At 41.0% G+C, this 16,253-nt stretch overlaps 1 protein-coding gene across 2 annotated transcripts in view; it reads left to right on the plus strand.

The window, feature by feature from the left end:
- The window catches only part of BLK (BLK proto-oncogene, Src family tyrosine kinase), a 679,444-nt gene that overhangs the window by 299,031 nt on the left and 364,160 nt on the right, over window positions 1–16,253 (plus strand). For both annotated transcript variants that reach the window (XM_069605731.1, XM_069605732.1), the window contains exon 2: window positions 9,633–9,747. In XM_069605731.1, coding sequence (XP_069461832.1) covers window positions 9,634–9,747 — 114 coding nt within the window. In that variant the 5' untranslated portion in view covers window position 9,633. The remainder of the gene's footprint in view (window positions 1–9,632; window positions 9,748–16,253) is intronic.

The following is a 16,253-nucleotide window of genomic DNA, read 5'->3' on the forward strand; positions in this document are numbered from 1 at the left end:
ACTGGGCATCTATGATAAAGTAAGCGTGATAAGTGTTATTATAATGCTATACTGCCAGTTTTACAGCCAGTCTAGCCATTTCTTACTGTGGCATGACATTCTGCTACTTTGCATCTATGATAAAGAAAGCATGATCAGTGTTATTACATGGCTAAACTAGCATTTTGGTGCAGCCAGTCTAATCGTGTCTTACATGACATTGCTTTACTCTGCATATACAATAAAGAAAGTGTGATCATTGTGATTACGTGGCTAGGCTGTCATTTTGGTGCAGCCAGTCTAGTCATTTCTTGCTGTGGCATGACATTTTTTTACTAGGCATCTTTAAAAAGCAAGCATGATAAGTGTTATTATGTAGCTAGGCTAGCATTTTGGTGCATCCAGTGTTGTCAATTTTTATTGTGGCATGATATATTTTACTGTGCAGCTATGATAAAGTAAGCATTATAAGTATTGTTACAAAGCTAGACTGGCATTTTTATGCAGCCAGTCTAGCCATGTCTTATTGTGGCATGACATTTTGTTACTTTGCATCTATGATAAAGAAAGCATGATACGTGTTATTGCATGGCTAAACTAGCATTGTGGGGCAGCCAGTCTAATCATGTCTTACATGACATTGCTTTACTCTGCATATACAATAAAGGAAGCGTTTTATTGTGGTTACGTGGCATGACTGGTATTTTGGTGCAGCCAGTCTAGTCAGTTCTTACTGTGGCATGACAATTTTTTATGGGCATCTATTATAAAGCAAGCATGACAAGTGTTATTTTGTAGCTAGACTGAGATCTTGGAGCAGCCTGTCTAGCAATTTCTTACTATGGCATGACATATTCTACTCTACACCTAGTTTAGCCATTTCTTTTTGTGGGATGATATGTTTTACTGGGCATCTATGATACGGCTAGCATGATTCATGGTATTTATTGCTAGACTAGTATTTTGTTTATCCAGTCTAGCTATTTCTCACTGTGACATGACATTTGATACTGGGCATCCGTGAGCAAACAAGCATGATATGTGTTATTATGTGGCTATCCTGGCATTTTGGTGCAGCCTGTCTAGCAATTTCTTACTATGCCATGACATATTTTATTGGGCATCTACGATAAAGCAAACATTAACAGTGTTATTATCTGGCTAGACTGCCAGTATTGCAGCCAGTCTAGCCATTTCTTACTGTGGCGGGACCTTTTTTTAACTAGGCATCTATGATAAAGCAAGCATGCTAAATGTTATTATGCAGCCTGACTGGCATTTTGGTGCATTCAGTCTACCCATTTCTTAGTGTGGCAATTTATTTTTTACTGGACAGCCATGATAAAGAAAATAGGATAAGTGTTATTATTTGGCTAGACTGGCAGGTTGGTGCAACCAGTCTAGCCATTTCTTAGTGTTGCATGCCACTTTTTCAAGGCATCTATGATAAGGGAAGCATGGTAAGTGTTATTACATGGCTAAATTATAATTTTGATGCAGCCAGTCTAGTTGTTTCTTACATGACATCTTTTTTACTGGGAATATACAATAAATCAAGCATGATTAACGTTATTACATGGCTAGACTGGCATATTGGTGCATCCAGTCTAGCCATTTCTTACTATGTCATGACATTTGATACTGTGCATCTGTGAGAAAGCAAGCATGTTAAGTGTTATTATGTGGCCTGACTGACATTTTGGTGCAGCCTGTCTATCCATGTCTTACTATGGTATGGCATTTTGTTACTATACATTTATGATAAAGCAAGCATCATAAGTGTTAGTATGTAGCTTGACTTGCATTTTGGTGCATCCAGTATAGTCATTTCTTATTGTGACATGACTGCTTTTGCTGGGCATCTCTGATAAAGCAAGCATGATAATTGTTTATTATGTAGCAAGAGTGACATTGTGTTGTATCCATTCTAGCCATTTCTTATTGTGGCAGAATATGTTTTACTGCACATCTATGATAAAGCAAGCATAATAAGTATTATTATATGTCTAGACTGTCATTTTGGTGCAACCAGTTTAGCTATTTCTTATTGTGCCATGACCATTTTTACTGGGCATCTATAATAAAGCAAGCATGATAAGTGTTATTATTTATATAGACTGGCATTTTGGTGCATCCAGTCTAATCATTTCTTATTGTGGCAAGATATGTTTTACTGGGCATCTATGATAATGCAAGCATGATTAATGTTGTTTAGGGCGAAACTAGTATTTTCGTGCAGCCAGTCTAGCCATTTCTTACTTTGTTATGGCATTTTTTACTGAGCATCTATTATAAAGCTGGCATAATATGCGTTATTAAGTGTCCACTCTAGCCTACAAGGATGCTGCCAGTTCGGACATGTTTTCTTCTTGTATGGCATATTTAATGGCAAAACTGGCATGCATTTGCCGAGCCGATGTGGACATGATTTCTTATAGGATAATTACTAGCATTATGCCAAAAGAAAAAATGAGTATGTTTTATATGGGAATACTGGCATTATTGGAACAGCCAACATGGACATATACGGGAACAGCCAGTGTGAAAATGTTTGTTACAGTGGCATAGATTGCGGGGAAAGTCATCATGAAAGTGCACTGGGAAATTATAGTATACAATGTTGATGACTTTCATCTATTGGATTTATTTTTAATTACCCTTCAAAAACAATAGCAACTGCATGGCTTTTTACCCACTTTTTCACAGTAGGTTTTTCTATATAATAATACCTTTTAACTCACTATTTAAAAACCGTTCTTGTGTGGAGAACCCCCTCAAGCCCATCTTGGTTGGTTGGAGCACCAGAGCTTCACTCAGTCACTCACTCGTATTTGTGGCAAATATACATAGTCCTCCAATTAAAAAATGTACCAATCGCCACTGATACCGGCATCACCCCTTGGTTCTCTGCTAGGTGAAAGATTTAAGCTTTGATGAAACAACATACTTACATCTTTAACCTAGTGCAGTGGCCAGCATGCCCCTGCAGCAGCATGATCTTCATGCGCATGAAAGGTGGTCCAGGCTGGCCAGGAGTGTGGCGCGGGCCCTGCTTTTTTGAGGATCTTGGGGGAGGGGAGGCTCTGCATGGCTCGTAGACGTGTTCCAATGTTTTTGCTATGTCACTGCTCCATTTACTGGTGTTTCATAAAGTAGATTAACTCAGGTTGAGACACTGGACATCCACCATGGTCGATAATGCTTTCCCAGTCTTTCCAAAACCAAATAACATTGAATAGTATTTTTTTTATTATTATTTTGTTTGGCTGAAACAGTTCAACCTTTCAAAATATTATTCATTCCAACATACATGATTAAATACTTTTTACATAGTTTGCAGCAGTTAATAATCTTTCTCATTAAAAATATACATATTGATAGACATAGCAAGTTTAACCAATATTAAAATTAAGTTGTTCTCGATTTTTACAAAGATAATTAAACAAATATTAGCAAAACATAGATTAAAAAAAAAGAACAACCTATATCTTAAGAGAATTCATAAAATTGTTAATTAAACATAAGAAAAGGATTTCAAGGCAAGACTGTTTTTATGAATTGCGTAAGAGCGATATGAATGGCAATTCCATTGCTCGTCATTAGTAAACTCCATATTTGATTTGAGGAGTGATCGCAGTTTAATTGTAATAAATTGCGAAAGTAGTGTTCGCGCAAGCCATTCAAAGCCGGGCAATCAACCACTATATGTGCTAATGACTCTAGTTGTTTATAGTCTTTACAGAAGCGACAGAAACTTTCATTTTTTGAAATTAGACCACGTCTTGCCAAAATTTGATTTGTTGGCTGAAGATTCAGGCGCATTCTTAGCATTTCTGCACGTACGTAATTTGACGGAGACTTTAGAAGATAATTGGCCATTTGTTTGAACTTCTTATGTGGAAAGAGATTTAAATCAAAATCCACATAATTTGAACAAAGTTCTTGTGTTACAATCCAGTCATGCCAGTATAATCTTTTTTTTGCTTGATCAGGGTTTGTAAGTAGCAGGTCAATGGAGATGTCAGCATTTACTAATACTTTCAAAATGTCTTTTACCCATTTTTTGGGAAACACATCGTTGGAAGAGCAGATGTACATTGCAATTGGGCCCATCAAATTCTTGGTGTTAATTTCTAACAGACATTTGCGATAAAAGTTACAAAACTTCCAAAGGACTAGTGCAGACAGAGAGATGAGGCCCAATTCATACCTTAACATACACATAGGAGTACACGTAGGTAGACAAAAAACTGCTTTCCAAAAATTCCCTTCATGTCTGTCCCAATAAATTCTTGATTGTGGAAGCAGTGTTTCAGCTCCATAGTTTAGAATAGGGACAACTTTTTGATTAAAAAAAGTGACAACATGAGCTGAGGTAAATTTACCATACTTATGCAAAATAATTTTTGCTTGAGATATAAGAGTCATGGATTTTGCTTTCAGGGTATCATTATAAATTTGATTTTTCACAGTGCCAGAAAATGGTAACCCTAGATATTTATAAAAGGGTACAATCTTTAAAGGGGCTTTCTGCAAATACCACTGGAAATTCACCAATTTTCTGTGCCTCTTTTTTTGACAAACTACTATCTGTGTCTTGTCCACATTAATGATCAGGTTGTTAATGCAGGTATAAGTGTCTAGTTTGTTCAGTAATTCTTGTAGTCCTTTAGGAGTTTGAGAAATAAGGACAAGATCATCGGCATAAAGAAGCCATGTGATCTTTTGAGATCCTAGTTTTGGTGAATCGGATATTACTTGTTCAAAGAAGACACCTATGTCAAGAATGAATAAATTAAACAAAGTGGACGCCAGAATGCACCCTTGTTTCAAGCCTCTCAAAGTCTCGATGTGCGCAGATAGTAATCCATCGACAGATAGTCTTACTTGAATAGATGTTTTTGTATGTAGTTTTTTAATTATAGTTAATAATGATGGAGGGCAACCATACTTCTGTAGTTTCTGGAAAAGCAATGTTCTGTCGACCGAATCAAATGCTTGGCGAAAATCTATAAAGGCCATATATAACGGTTGATTAACTTCTGCATATTTAGACTTTAACATGTTCAGGGTGATCAAATTCACTGATGTTCCTAAGCCAGCAACAAAGCCGGTTTGAAACGGGTCTCTTTTGAGCTCATTTATGGTCCATTTGTTCAATTCTTGTAGAATGATACGGCTGTAAAGTTTCCCAGGAGCATCTAGTAAGGCGATGGGTCTATAGTTCTCTGGGAGACTCTGATCACCTTTTTTATGGATTGGAACAATCAACGAATGTTTCCAGGATGCAGGAATCTCTTGAGTTTCATTGATATGTTCATAAATTTGGTGTAGTATTGATGACCATATTACTGGATGTTGTTTAAAAATTTTATTGGACAGTCCGTCAGGACCGGGAGCTCTAGACTGACTTATTTTATTGATGAAGTACAATATGTCACATTTAGAGATGGTGATATGAAATCGTTTGTGAGGAAAGGTGCTAAGAGTTGGTTCAGAGTTGGGCGGACCAGCGTAAACATTAGAGAAGTGGCTAATCCAACTTGCTTCCGGCACACTCTGTAGTTGCGACATAGATTGCACAGGGGATATGGCATTAGTTAAAGCTTTCCAAATTTGTGCCGTGTTATGGTCGTGGATGGTTTGCAGCATTAGTTCTCCATCTCGTTGGAATAGTCAACTGCGATGGTGTCTTCGCCAATTTCTGTATGAGGTTTTAACTTGAGTGAGAGCTGTAAACCTAATGCTTAATGGGAGCTTCAAGGCCTCTCTTTTTTGGAATCGAAATTCAGTTTTTTTGATTTTCGCTTCTATATCGAAATTATGTGAGCCTCTAAAGGTCTGTTTTTTACGCACCCTATTATCTGCAAAATGTTGTATAAGATCATAATAGGGGACAACAGTGGAGAATGTTTTTTCACGTGAGTGACGGAAGGCAGCATGCAACAAATTATTTGAATCATTTAGTTTGTTCTCATTCCAGATTATACGATTTAACTGATTAGAAACAGTTATTTGACCCAAATTTGCCACTGTGTTGCATTTGGTAGAAGGTACATTGGTCAACCACTTAATAGTGAGCAAACGATGATCACTATTTGGGTTGGTTTCTAAATTAAAGGAATGGACTTTCGAGTACAACTCGTCATCCACATAGATGTAATCAATTGTGGCTTTTGCAGCACCTTGTTGCCACGTATGAGCTGAGTCACTGATGTCAAATTTACTTCCATTCATCATACAAAAGCCTCTGGAAAGCATAAGTTGTTCCCACAATATGCGTCTCGAATCTCCTAAAACATAATTGGCAGAAAAACAGTGTAGATTGAGGTCACCAGCAACAATTGTGTACTGTATTTTAGGGATAAATACAATGAAGTCCAGCATCGTGGAAATATCAATCAGAAACCTCCGATTTTCAATGCTCTTGGGATTCCAGTATAAGTTGACTAAAGCGTACAAGGTTGACTCTATTGAGATAACAGTTAGTTGGGCAAAAGGATTTGGGGAGTAGGAGTAAATTATACTGGCATTAGAACTTAATTTTGAGGCCGTCAAAAGACCAGCCATTGGTCGCCCCTTTCCGCCTTGTAGTGCTGGTGAAAAGTGTATGGCATGATTGTCCCAAGAGGGAAAGCTTGTAAGCCACGTTTCTTGTAATAGAGTCACATCGTAATTATTTAGAGTGTCTAGTGTGTTGTTTATCAAATGACTAAAACCTCGGGTGTTCCATGAGGCGAGGGAAATAATACGTTCATTCTTAACCTTGTACGATAGTTAACTTCTGGAGTCACAATTACAGCAGCATTTGGAGGTCACATTATCCTTTAAGTATCCTTCTGTAGAGTCTGTACCCTTGTTGAGTTCGCTTATGGCTGAATTAATCCATGTTTCCGCCCTGAGTGATCCGTCAGAGGAGTTGGTTGGACCCAATAGAAGTATGAAACCCAAAGCTAGGAGTTGATTCTTCGCTTCCCATATAAGATTTCTAACAACTCTGGACGTCAGCCAAAGACACGCCGTACTTACTGAATTATCATTAACGAACTCTACCTGCGCTATATCTGAAGTTCCGATGTCCTGCAACAGTGGAATATCGGAAAAAATCTGTAGGATACTATGACGGTTTAGCACATATTGTGGATATGGTGCTGGTCGACAACCGAGTACTAAGGCAATATTTTTTTCCTTACCCACTTTTGTCTTCATAATTGATTTAACAGGTGGATTACTGAAGGAAGTTGTTGTTGCAGAGCAAGGTAGATTGCTTGCAGGAGGGCGTAAAGATTTCAGCAGAGAGGCAATTTCAGCATCATGATCAGACAAGGGAGTGGACGCGACTGCCACTTTCTTGGTGTTGTCACACTTGAATGAGACCGAAGGTTTAGATCCAGGTCGCTGAATGGATGGAGTATCGGGGCTGAGAGGTGCAAGTAAGGGCCCTTTTAGTATCGGTAACAAATCAAATCTGCTCATATACGCATCAACCTCCTTCCTAATTTCTGAACAACAATTCGCCAACATCTCTTGTTCGTGTTCAGTCGATGTGCAAGGTTGAGACAATTTTGGTTCTTTTAATGTGGAGCGTTCGGCAGTCAAAATTGCAATTCTTTGCACTGGGGTTTGTTTGTCGCTGGGTTCAGCAGCCAGTGAGGGATGATGCACTTCCAGACTCACTTGTTGTTTTTCATAATTTTGGACTGCGTGGACCAAATTGTCCAAAGGTGCATATGAAACTGGGGGTACAGAATTTTCAGTTATGGAGTCAAGTTTTAGTTTACGCATTTGACTTAGTTGCGTATATTTTTTTGTAATAGCACAGGCCGTTTGCTGGCTGTGCTTGTTAGGGAGAGTAAGCTTGTTGAAAAATTGCTTCGAACTTGTTGGTGCACCAACTTCAGTTTTCTTTACATTTTTAGATTTTTTTTTTACCACCTCTGAATTTTTCTTTTTTAGTTGGAAATTTTTCTCAGAGGATAGAGCTTTAGGAGGTAATTGAGGTATAGTTTTAGAAAAAATGGTGTACGGTTCAGGAATTCGGTCACTCATGGACTCCCCACCTGCACCTTTTTCAGGAACAGGCGCAATCTCTCTGATGACCTGGCCAATATACGGGAGAGAGCACAATATACCTGAATTATCTATGGTGATGGGAGACAATTGCGTTTCTGTTTGAGAGTGCAGATTGGACATTTCTAATGCATTCAGTGGTACTTTTACAAAAGGACTATTATGAGCCATGGTAGAAGTCATGGTGGCAACAGACACCAGTTTAAGCGGTTTTACACAATTATCAACTGATGCTGTTGGCAGCACGATAGGCTCATTAGTCATTGGTCGTTGATGCGCCCAAAGTATTTCTTGCTTCGCCTGCCAAGCTAAGATAGATAACAACTGCGCACCCTGTACATCAATTTTAGTATTCAATGTGTTAAACAATGTGGTGATAGTTTGTAGAGTTAAGTTCATTGCTCCCAAAGTTAGTTCAACTACTTTAGACACATTTGGTAATGGTTGGGGCTTTTCCGCTGAAGGGCATTTGCGAGGAGTGGGAAATAAAAAAGAGGAAGTTACATTAGATTTCGTATAACCTCCATTTGCAATCATTTTAGGTGAGAAGGAAAAATTACCAAGTGTTTCTTGTACCGTGAAATCAGAACCAGGGGAAGGTAGGTCAATCACAGCTACATCCCCTTGGGATTTTACTGAAGTGGGACTGGGTTTAGTATCCGAGATTTGAGCTATAGATTCCCCTCTTAGAACTGTGCTGTCAGACAAGGAGACATGTAAAGTGGTGCTGCACCCCGCTTGATTATGACTAATTATATTTGGGGGAGACTGTAAAGTGGCTTTAAAATTTTTGAAGGTGGAGCTTTGAGTTGCGTATATCTTGGGTGCTTGGAGTTTGTTTCAGTGAGTTAGTTACAGGAAGAACAGTACACTTGTTTACAATGGGAAGCTTTGGAGGTTCTACTCTGTCTAGACGGGGTGTCGAGACACATGGAACAGTCTTGGCTTGTGTTTTGCTGGAATTGAACAATGCACTTTGTAAGGGAGGCATTCCAGTGCGAAGTGTATAAAGATTTCGTTTCATTTAGGATAAAGATTAGGCAAGAGCCCGTAATCAAAACGTTCCTAAAAACTAGATTCTATAAGTGTTTAACACTCACAGTTTGGGGGCTCTCACAAGCTCTCTTTGTAGATGGAAACGAGAGTAATATTGGTAAAGAATTGACCGCTAGCCCGCGACGCTGCGGCGAAGCGGCAAAGCGGGACTTCACGGGGCTTCCACGAGTGCGCGCGCGCTGTGCGCGCGCATCCTGTTCTTATAGACCCGCCTTCCAATCAAGAGTAAAGGCTATACAACAAAGAAATTAAACAAATATAAGTGTCAGTACACTTTTAAATTATCTTGAAATTATCTTGAAAGTCAATGTGGTGAGTTAATTCACCTCCTGGTTGTTGCAGTCCAAATAGCAGAGAATCAGCTTGCAAGTGAATAGGCAGCAGAAAAGCAACTCCGGGCAAAGCGGGACTTCACGGGGCTTCCACGGGTGCGTATAGTATTTGAATTTGAATAGTATTTGGAAACCAACAGCTTGAGCTAAGGCTTTATCAAATTCGCATTTAATCTTTGTTTTTCTCCCATGTAGGATGGGCCATGTGGGCAGCAAAAAGAGTGGTAGAAAAAAAGAAGAGAAGAAAACAAATGGAACTCTTAACCGTCGCCACAAATCACCACCACCACCTCCCCCTCCTGCGACACAAGTATGTACCCTGCAGTTTGAAACCTTCTGCTACAAAGTTATTTCTGACCTGTGTGTATGTGGGATTGTGAAAAGACTTAAAAAAACACTCCTTACAGGTCAAAAGGTTTTTAGGCACCATCAGAGCAAGGCGACAACACAGCTGTGGAAAGCATCTGGGGTTCAACATTACTAATGCCATGAAGAGGTAGTAGCTATATATAGTACATGATTAACGCTAATAATTTATTTAAAGATTCTCAGATAGGTATGTGTTATTTTTGGTGTATAACATTGTATTTAATCATGTTTTCGCGTTCCCTCATAATCAGGATGTTTGCAATGTGGGCTCTAACCATCAGTCGAAGCCCGCATTCTAAGCTCTTTCCCTTTGTTATTTTTTTTTTTAATATCAGCTGAAGTATACCTGCACATTCTGCTATCTGATGGCTTGTGATATTCGGCTCCTACGTGCGATAGGGTCATTAAGAGAGAGTGGTCGGGTCTGGGCATCATTAATATGTTTGATATCTATGTGGATTGGACCTTTGTGTGGGAGGTTTAGGCTCGCGTAACAATGTTTTAGGATTCGAGAGGCATTTTGAGTATGGTCTCTGGCTTTCCCAGCTGAGCTGCAGTCATGTGCGGTTTTAACATTTTTGGTTAACTCACTACTATTTATCGTAAGGTGCAGTGCTCATCTCCTAGGGAGGTTTTAGTGTGTAGATCACAATGGGCGGTAGATGGGCGGTAGATATTGGGTCTGACCTGGAGGATACTCGATGGTGCCATATGTCTACCTATACCAAGAGAGTGGCGATACGTGCTAAATTTAAACCTGATACAGTTCACAATTCTTTACTGGGCCTATCTGTCCCCAAAGATGCAGAAGAAATTTGATGGACGGTAGGTGCCCTCGATGTAAGAGGGATAATGCAGGGTTTATCCATGTCCTGTAGGACTGCCCCTCTCTGTTGTCTTTCTTGTAGGAAATAGAGGAGATGAAGGGGTGCCCGGTGCATTATGAAGTGCCTTTGGAGATTGCTTGCTGTTTTGAGGGCTCCCAGGACTCCCCTAAGGTGGAAAGAAGTTGTTGCCAATTTGTATGACCCTAGCTAAAAGATGCACTTTAAGGCATTGGTCTAGCCCTGTAACCCCAGCTTTGGGGAGGTGGCTGCGAGACCTGCCTTGGTGTTTTGATGTGGAGCAGGAGTAGTGTACTCTGTTGCTGCCAGGGAAATCTATACCTGGGATATATGGGACCCTGTTGGCTAGAGAGGCTGTCAATGATGAAGAAGCAGGAGTGATGCTGGGGGGGAAGAGGGGCAGCCCTGATGCAGTGACAATGGGGAGGTCAAAGGTCCGTAATGATATTGTTATATGTATTTGCTAATTGCTATGTTGTTTATGGGGAAGACTGCCTCTGTGTAGTACCTTGTATGTTGAAAATTATACCCTGGGCGTTATTGTGGGCTTCCTTTTTGGTCTTTGCAGTGGGGTGCCTGATGCGATGTGAACCTGTTAATAAATAAAGTTTAAAAAGAAAAAGTTTAACTATTCTTAATTGAGTTACCCAGTAAAACATGTTAGAAAATCTACTCAATGGATTCATCAATCAGTCCAGTTGGAGTGCTTGAAATCTTTGGGGGCACATACCCGAACTCGAGTGTAATGTAATTTATTTATTTAAGTTAATTTATAAGGTATCCTCTGTGAAAACAGTCACTTTGGGCCACCACAAGTGGAAAGGAGGAAACTGGTTTGTTCAACTTTGTCATATTCAGAACAGGTCAGTGAAAGGGTCGATGGATAGGGGCAAGTGCAAGGACACATTTAGGTGCCCACATTGCAACAAGACTGCGGCTCCATGGAACAACAAAGCAAAAGCATCAGGTATGTGCAGGTCATATAAATGCCCGGCACAGGCTTAGACGGCTACAGAGATTTCCAGCCCATAGTTACATGAAGCAGATTTCACAGTCAAGTGTGTGCCAGACCAGGATGCAGAGGAAGGAGAAGCTATGAGGCCACAGGTGATGGGCAGGGCAGAGGCCCGGCATGTAACTGCAGAAAGGTAAGGCCCCTTTGGTAGATGGAGGCACAAGGAGTGATCACCACCCTAAAACTGTGTGGTCGTGGGTTTTGCTTGCACTTCGGATTTCTAGCTCCCCGCTCCCGGCATGTGCCCTGTGGCTCGGCAGCAGGGAGCTAGAAATTTGAAGTGTGAGCAAAGTCCTGTGAACACATAGAGGACATTGCTCACGTGAGCACTGTCCTCTGTGTGTTCGCAGGATATTCCTCGCACTTCGGATTTCTAGTTCCCCACTGTTGGCAACGTGGCACATGCTGGCAGCGGGGAGCTAGAAATCCCGAATGTGAGCAAAATCCAGCGAACACACAGAAGACAGTGCTCACGTCAGAGAGGATCTCAGGGCCTGAGATCCTCTCCAACGTGAGCACTGTGCGGTTTTATGTCTTATTGCAAGTTTCTAATTTGAACACTTTACTGTTGGTTGAAAAGCGGCAGGGAAGGAAAACATCGGAAAGGCAATGCATCGAAGGACAAAAATAGAGGTGGGGTGATCCAGCCAATTTATGTGTGAAGCCGAGCACAAACAGTCGGATTGCCGGACCATGCACGGCAAGCATTTGCATGACCCTTCTCAGCTAGCAGAGGCAAACATTTTGTCTCGTAAGATATTGATATATTGATACATATTAAAACTATAGCCCTAGCTATATTTACAAAAACAAGGAAATGAAACGCAGAAAGGACAGAAATAATTATGCCGTCAAAGGTATTGTAAATTGCTTTAGCTATTTTAAAAACGATTATACTCACATGATTCAATGTATCATAGTCTTTGGAAGATGCATGGTAGCTTTCCTATTCAAAGATGAACGCTAGTTTCCAGAGAGCTTCCTTAGAGACAGTCATCCAAGATGGCTGCCTCCATGTCAGATCTTAAAGAGCTCAAAGAGTTCCGAGATGGGCAGTAAAGGGTGTGATTAGCCATAGGGATTAGCATGGCAGGGAATGGGAGGGTGTCAATGACCTAACACCAGTGTATCCCTCCTCAAATGTCATCTCCATTGGAAAAGCATTGTAGACCCTCATTCAAAGCCCATATTTGAAGCTCTTATGTTAAAGCTCTTATTTTAATGGCACTAGTTTCAGCTTAAAGGTAGCACTTTCAGTGCCACTTAATAGCCCAAAAATATGATTGCCGAGAAAGCTGCATTCAGGTTGGGAGGCCCACTTAGATTCTATCATATGTACGGAGACCGTCTGTTGTATAAATGACAAAGTGTAGACAAAGCCAAGATCTGCGCAGTGATGTTATATGACAGAGAGATCTCAGGGCATTCTGATTGCTCTCGCCATAAGGTAACACAAACAAAATTTTAAAAAGACTAACAGGGCTTCCGCTAGGCACACCAAGTTGTTACGTGAGCTTGGATTGCATTATAGTGGGGTAGGGTTGCAAATAGACGACGGGCACGCACCCTTTCCTCCATGAAAATGTATGCTAATCTCCTGATGAATTAGGTGCAGTGTGGGGAATTAGGGGCAATGAAATCCTGAAAGTGTGGGAGAATGACATTGATGACCCACCTAAACGTGCTCCCATTCCATGAGCGAAGTGATTGGGATGGTAGGGGTTTGAATAAGAGGTGCTATTGCAAAATGGGAATTTATGATGATTTGGGGAACTTTTTATTGATCTGTAAATGCCATATTGCTGTGCATAAGAAGTGGCTAAAATCCTATTTTAATATATATAATATTAGGATCTATTTGTAGACGATGGGTCTCATTACGAGTCTGGCTGTAACCCAGCTGGTGCTACCGGCGGGTTGCCACCGGACTCGTAACATTTACCGGCACATGACTTCCTGGTGCCACCGGGAGATTACATGTCCGGTGGCTCGGAAAGTCAGGCACTAGTACAATGTAAGTCCCCATTCTCATAGAGTCCCATTAGACTCTATGAGAGTGGGGATTCTGAAGCGCCGGCACCATTGTTAACGGTGCCGGCACTTCCGTGAAGGGTCTGCCTACGATGGCCGCTGCACCCGGCAGGGTCAGACCTGTCGGGCGTGGTGGCCACGACAAGAAAATACATAGTGAACCCATCAGGGTCCTTTAAGACGAGGTAACTTAGATGGACGGGGATTCAGATCTTGCTCATACATCAATAATCAAACCGACTCAGGAAGTTGGCACATTAACTGTTTTAATAACAAGTCTTTAAAACAGGGAGTACAACAGACATCAATGGACGCCGCACAGCTCGCTCAACGAGTTCTGTTGAAAACATTTAATTAAAAACACACTTTTATACTAAATGTTCACCATAAGTGATGTCATACTACGTGGCAAAATAAGGAAACCTACTAGGGGATGTGATAGGCTTAAGGGGAACATCTCTATATACTTTCTATGGGGTATAGGGTTGTGATTGTGTCTCTAAGGTCAAGTGGACAACTAAGCCCATCCCAAGTGCAAGTCCTCCTCCGTGTTAGACTAATACACAATATACTATTGGCTTCTCAAACTATAGGGCTCCTTGATACTTGGCCCTCTACAATTGGTTGGCATTCTTGTACACTTCTGGAATATGCCATATGCTAGCAGAACGCAAGCTGGTACCCCCAGGTGCTGGGTGGTTGGCCTGGTCATGCCTCCCCACCCAATTAGCCCAACATCCATCTTCACTCCTGCATTCTTCCATTCAATTACTTGTTTGAACTTGGCCTTTCGAACGCTCACTCTGCTTAAGAATAAAAGGGAACTAAGGCACAAACATTTCTTCTGGTCTCAGTGTAGCTCGCCCCAAAGTGTATTTTCATCTGACCATGTGACTAGAGACCACGTTCTGAGCTCTTTCGTTGTATTAAATACTATTAAATTAAGAAACGTTGGCACTTTCAGTGTTTTTCCATTACACCTCAAACAGTAGCTCATAATTACACGTTATTGTATCTTCTCGAGTAGATAACCAGGCTCTTGGCGGCCCCGACTCTTGATACTGGGCCAGGCATGCATTCTCGAATCTTCATTCGCCGTCAGCTATTTTATTCAACTGCACCACACTTCCAGCCCTTTCATTCACGGGGTCCAAGTTTGATAAAATATATATATATATATATACATTGGCGCATCGCCTGCAATCTATTCACTACATAACCAGCCTTATGATTACTTTGTCTACTTGCGTTACAGCATCGGTACATTTGTAAAATGGCTTTGCATTTTCTTCAGTGCTTCTTCGCACATGCAGGGCCTCATTACGAGTCTGGCAGGAGCCGTGCCAGAAAAACATGCAGGCTGCCGCCAGACCCGAAATACCATTCCGCATCCATGATTGCCAGAATCACCGGGGCATTACAACCTCAGTGACCCGGTAATTCCGGAGGCGGAATTCCATAAATCCCCATTCCTATGGAGTCTCATAGGACGGGGATGGGGACAATGGAAACACTGGTTCCGTCTATGACGGACCCAGTGTTTCCGTTTCTGCCTGCAGGCGGGTGGCTTTACTCCAGCCAGGTCAGACCTGGCGGGAGTGACACCTCCCACCTGCAGAACATCGGAATCAGCCGGTTCAGAAACAACGGTGGCGGCGGATTTACCACCACCATTGTTTCCGGACCGGCAGAGTCGTAATGCGGCCCACAATCTTCATTTCGCTCTCGAAATGTTGCTTACTTTGTTACTTCGTCATCAGATTCTATAAGATCTATATTCTTTCTTCAATGGCATCTCTTTTGGTGTGTCATTGCAGCTTCTTGTGACGTCACCAGTCTTCTCTTTCACTCATTCTCAGACTTATTCTGGAACTTCCTTCAGCAGACCATAATTTATCTGCGGATACATATAGGGTATTCTCAATGGATACCTTGTTTCAAGGACTCTTTCTGGTATAGGTACCAATATTAGCTTTGCGCATGTTGCAATTTCCGGTTGCAACAGATAGGCAGGATGGGGATGTGACTTCAGGTAAAGGTACTTGGCTCCTTCTCTACAGTAGTTTGCTGGTCCGGAAACAAAGGTGCCAGTGGGCTTTCCGGCACCCTTGTTTACAGACCAGCAAACTTATAATGAGCCCTATGTCTTATCTGATGGACATAAGCTTTATTTATAGTTTAAATGAATTTGCCAGAGAAGCACTTTCAAGCAAGTTTAGATTTGAGTTCATTTTTAGATTTCTGAATTTAGATTAGGGGAAGTTAACATTGTCATAGTAATATTGCTACAAGTTTTTTTAATATAATGTGTGTAGCTTTGTTTGGTTGTATATTGCTGGATGTGTTTTGGTATTTGCTATATTACATTTTTAGTTAATATAAAAATCTGATTCTAATAAAAAATAATGGATGTAGGTGCATTTTGTTGGTTCCCACAGACAATAAATCTGTACTTCGCCAAACTGACATGCCTGCTGCTCAATGTCTGATTGAAGAGGGTTACCGGTCAACCTCTCCTTGCTGCAATCAGGTGATATGGTGCTAAGAAAGAGACAA

The sequence above is a fragment of the Ambystoma mexicanum genome, chromosome 4p, assembly GCF_040938575.1.
Source record: "Ambystoma mexicanum isolate Mex_15411 chromosome 4p, UKY_AmexF1_1, whole genome shotgun sequence".
NCBI lineage: Eukaryota > Metazoa > Chordata > Amphibia > Caudata > Ambystomatidae > Ambystoma > Ambystoma mexicanum.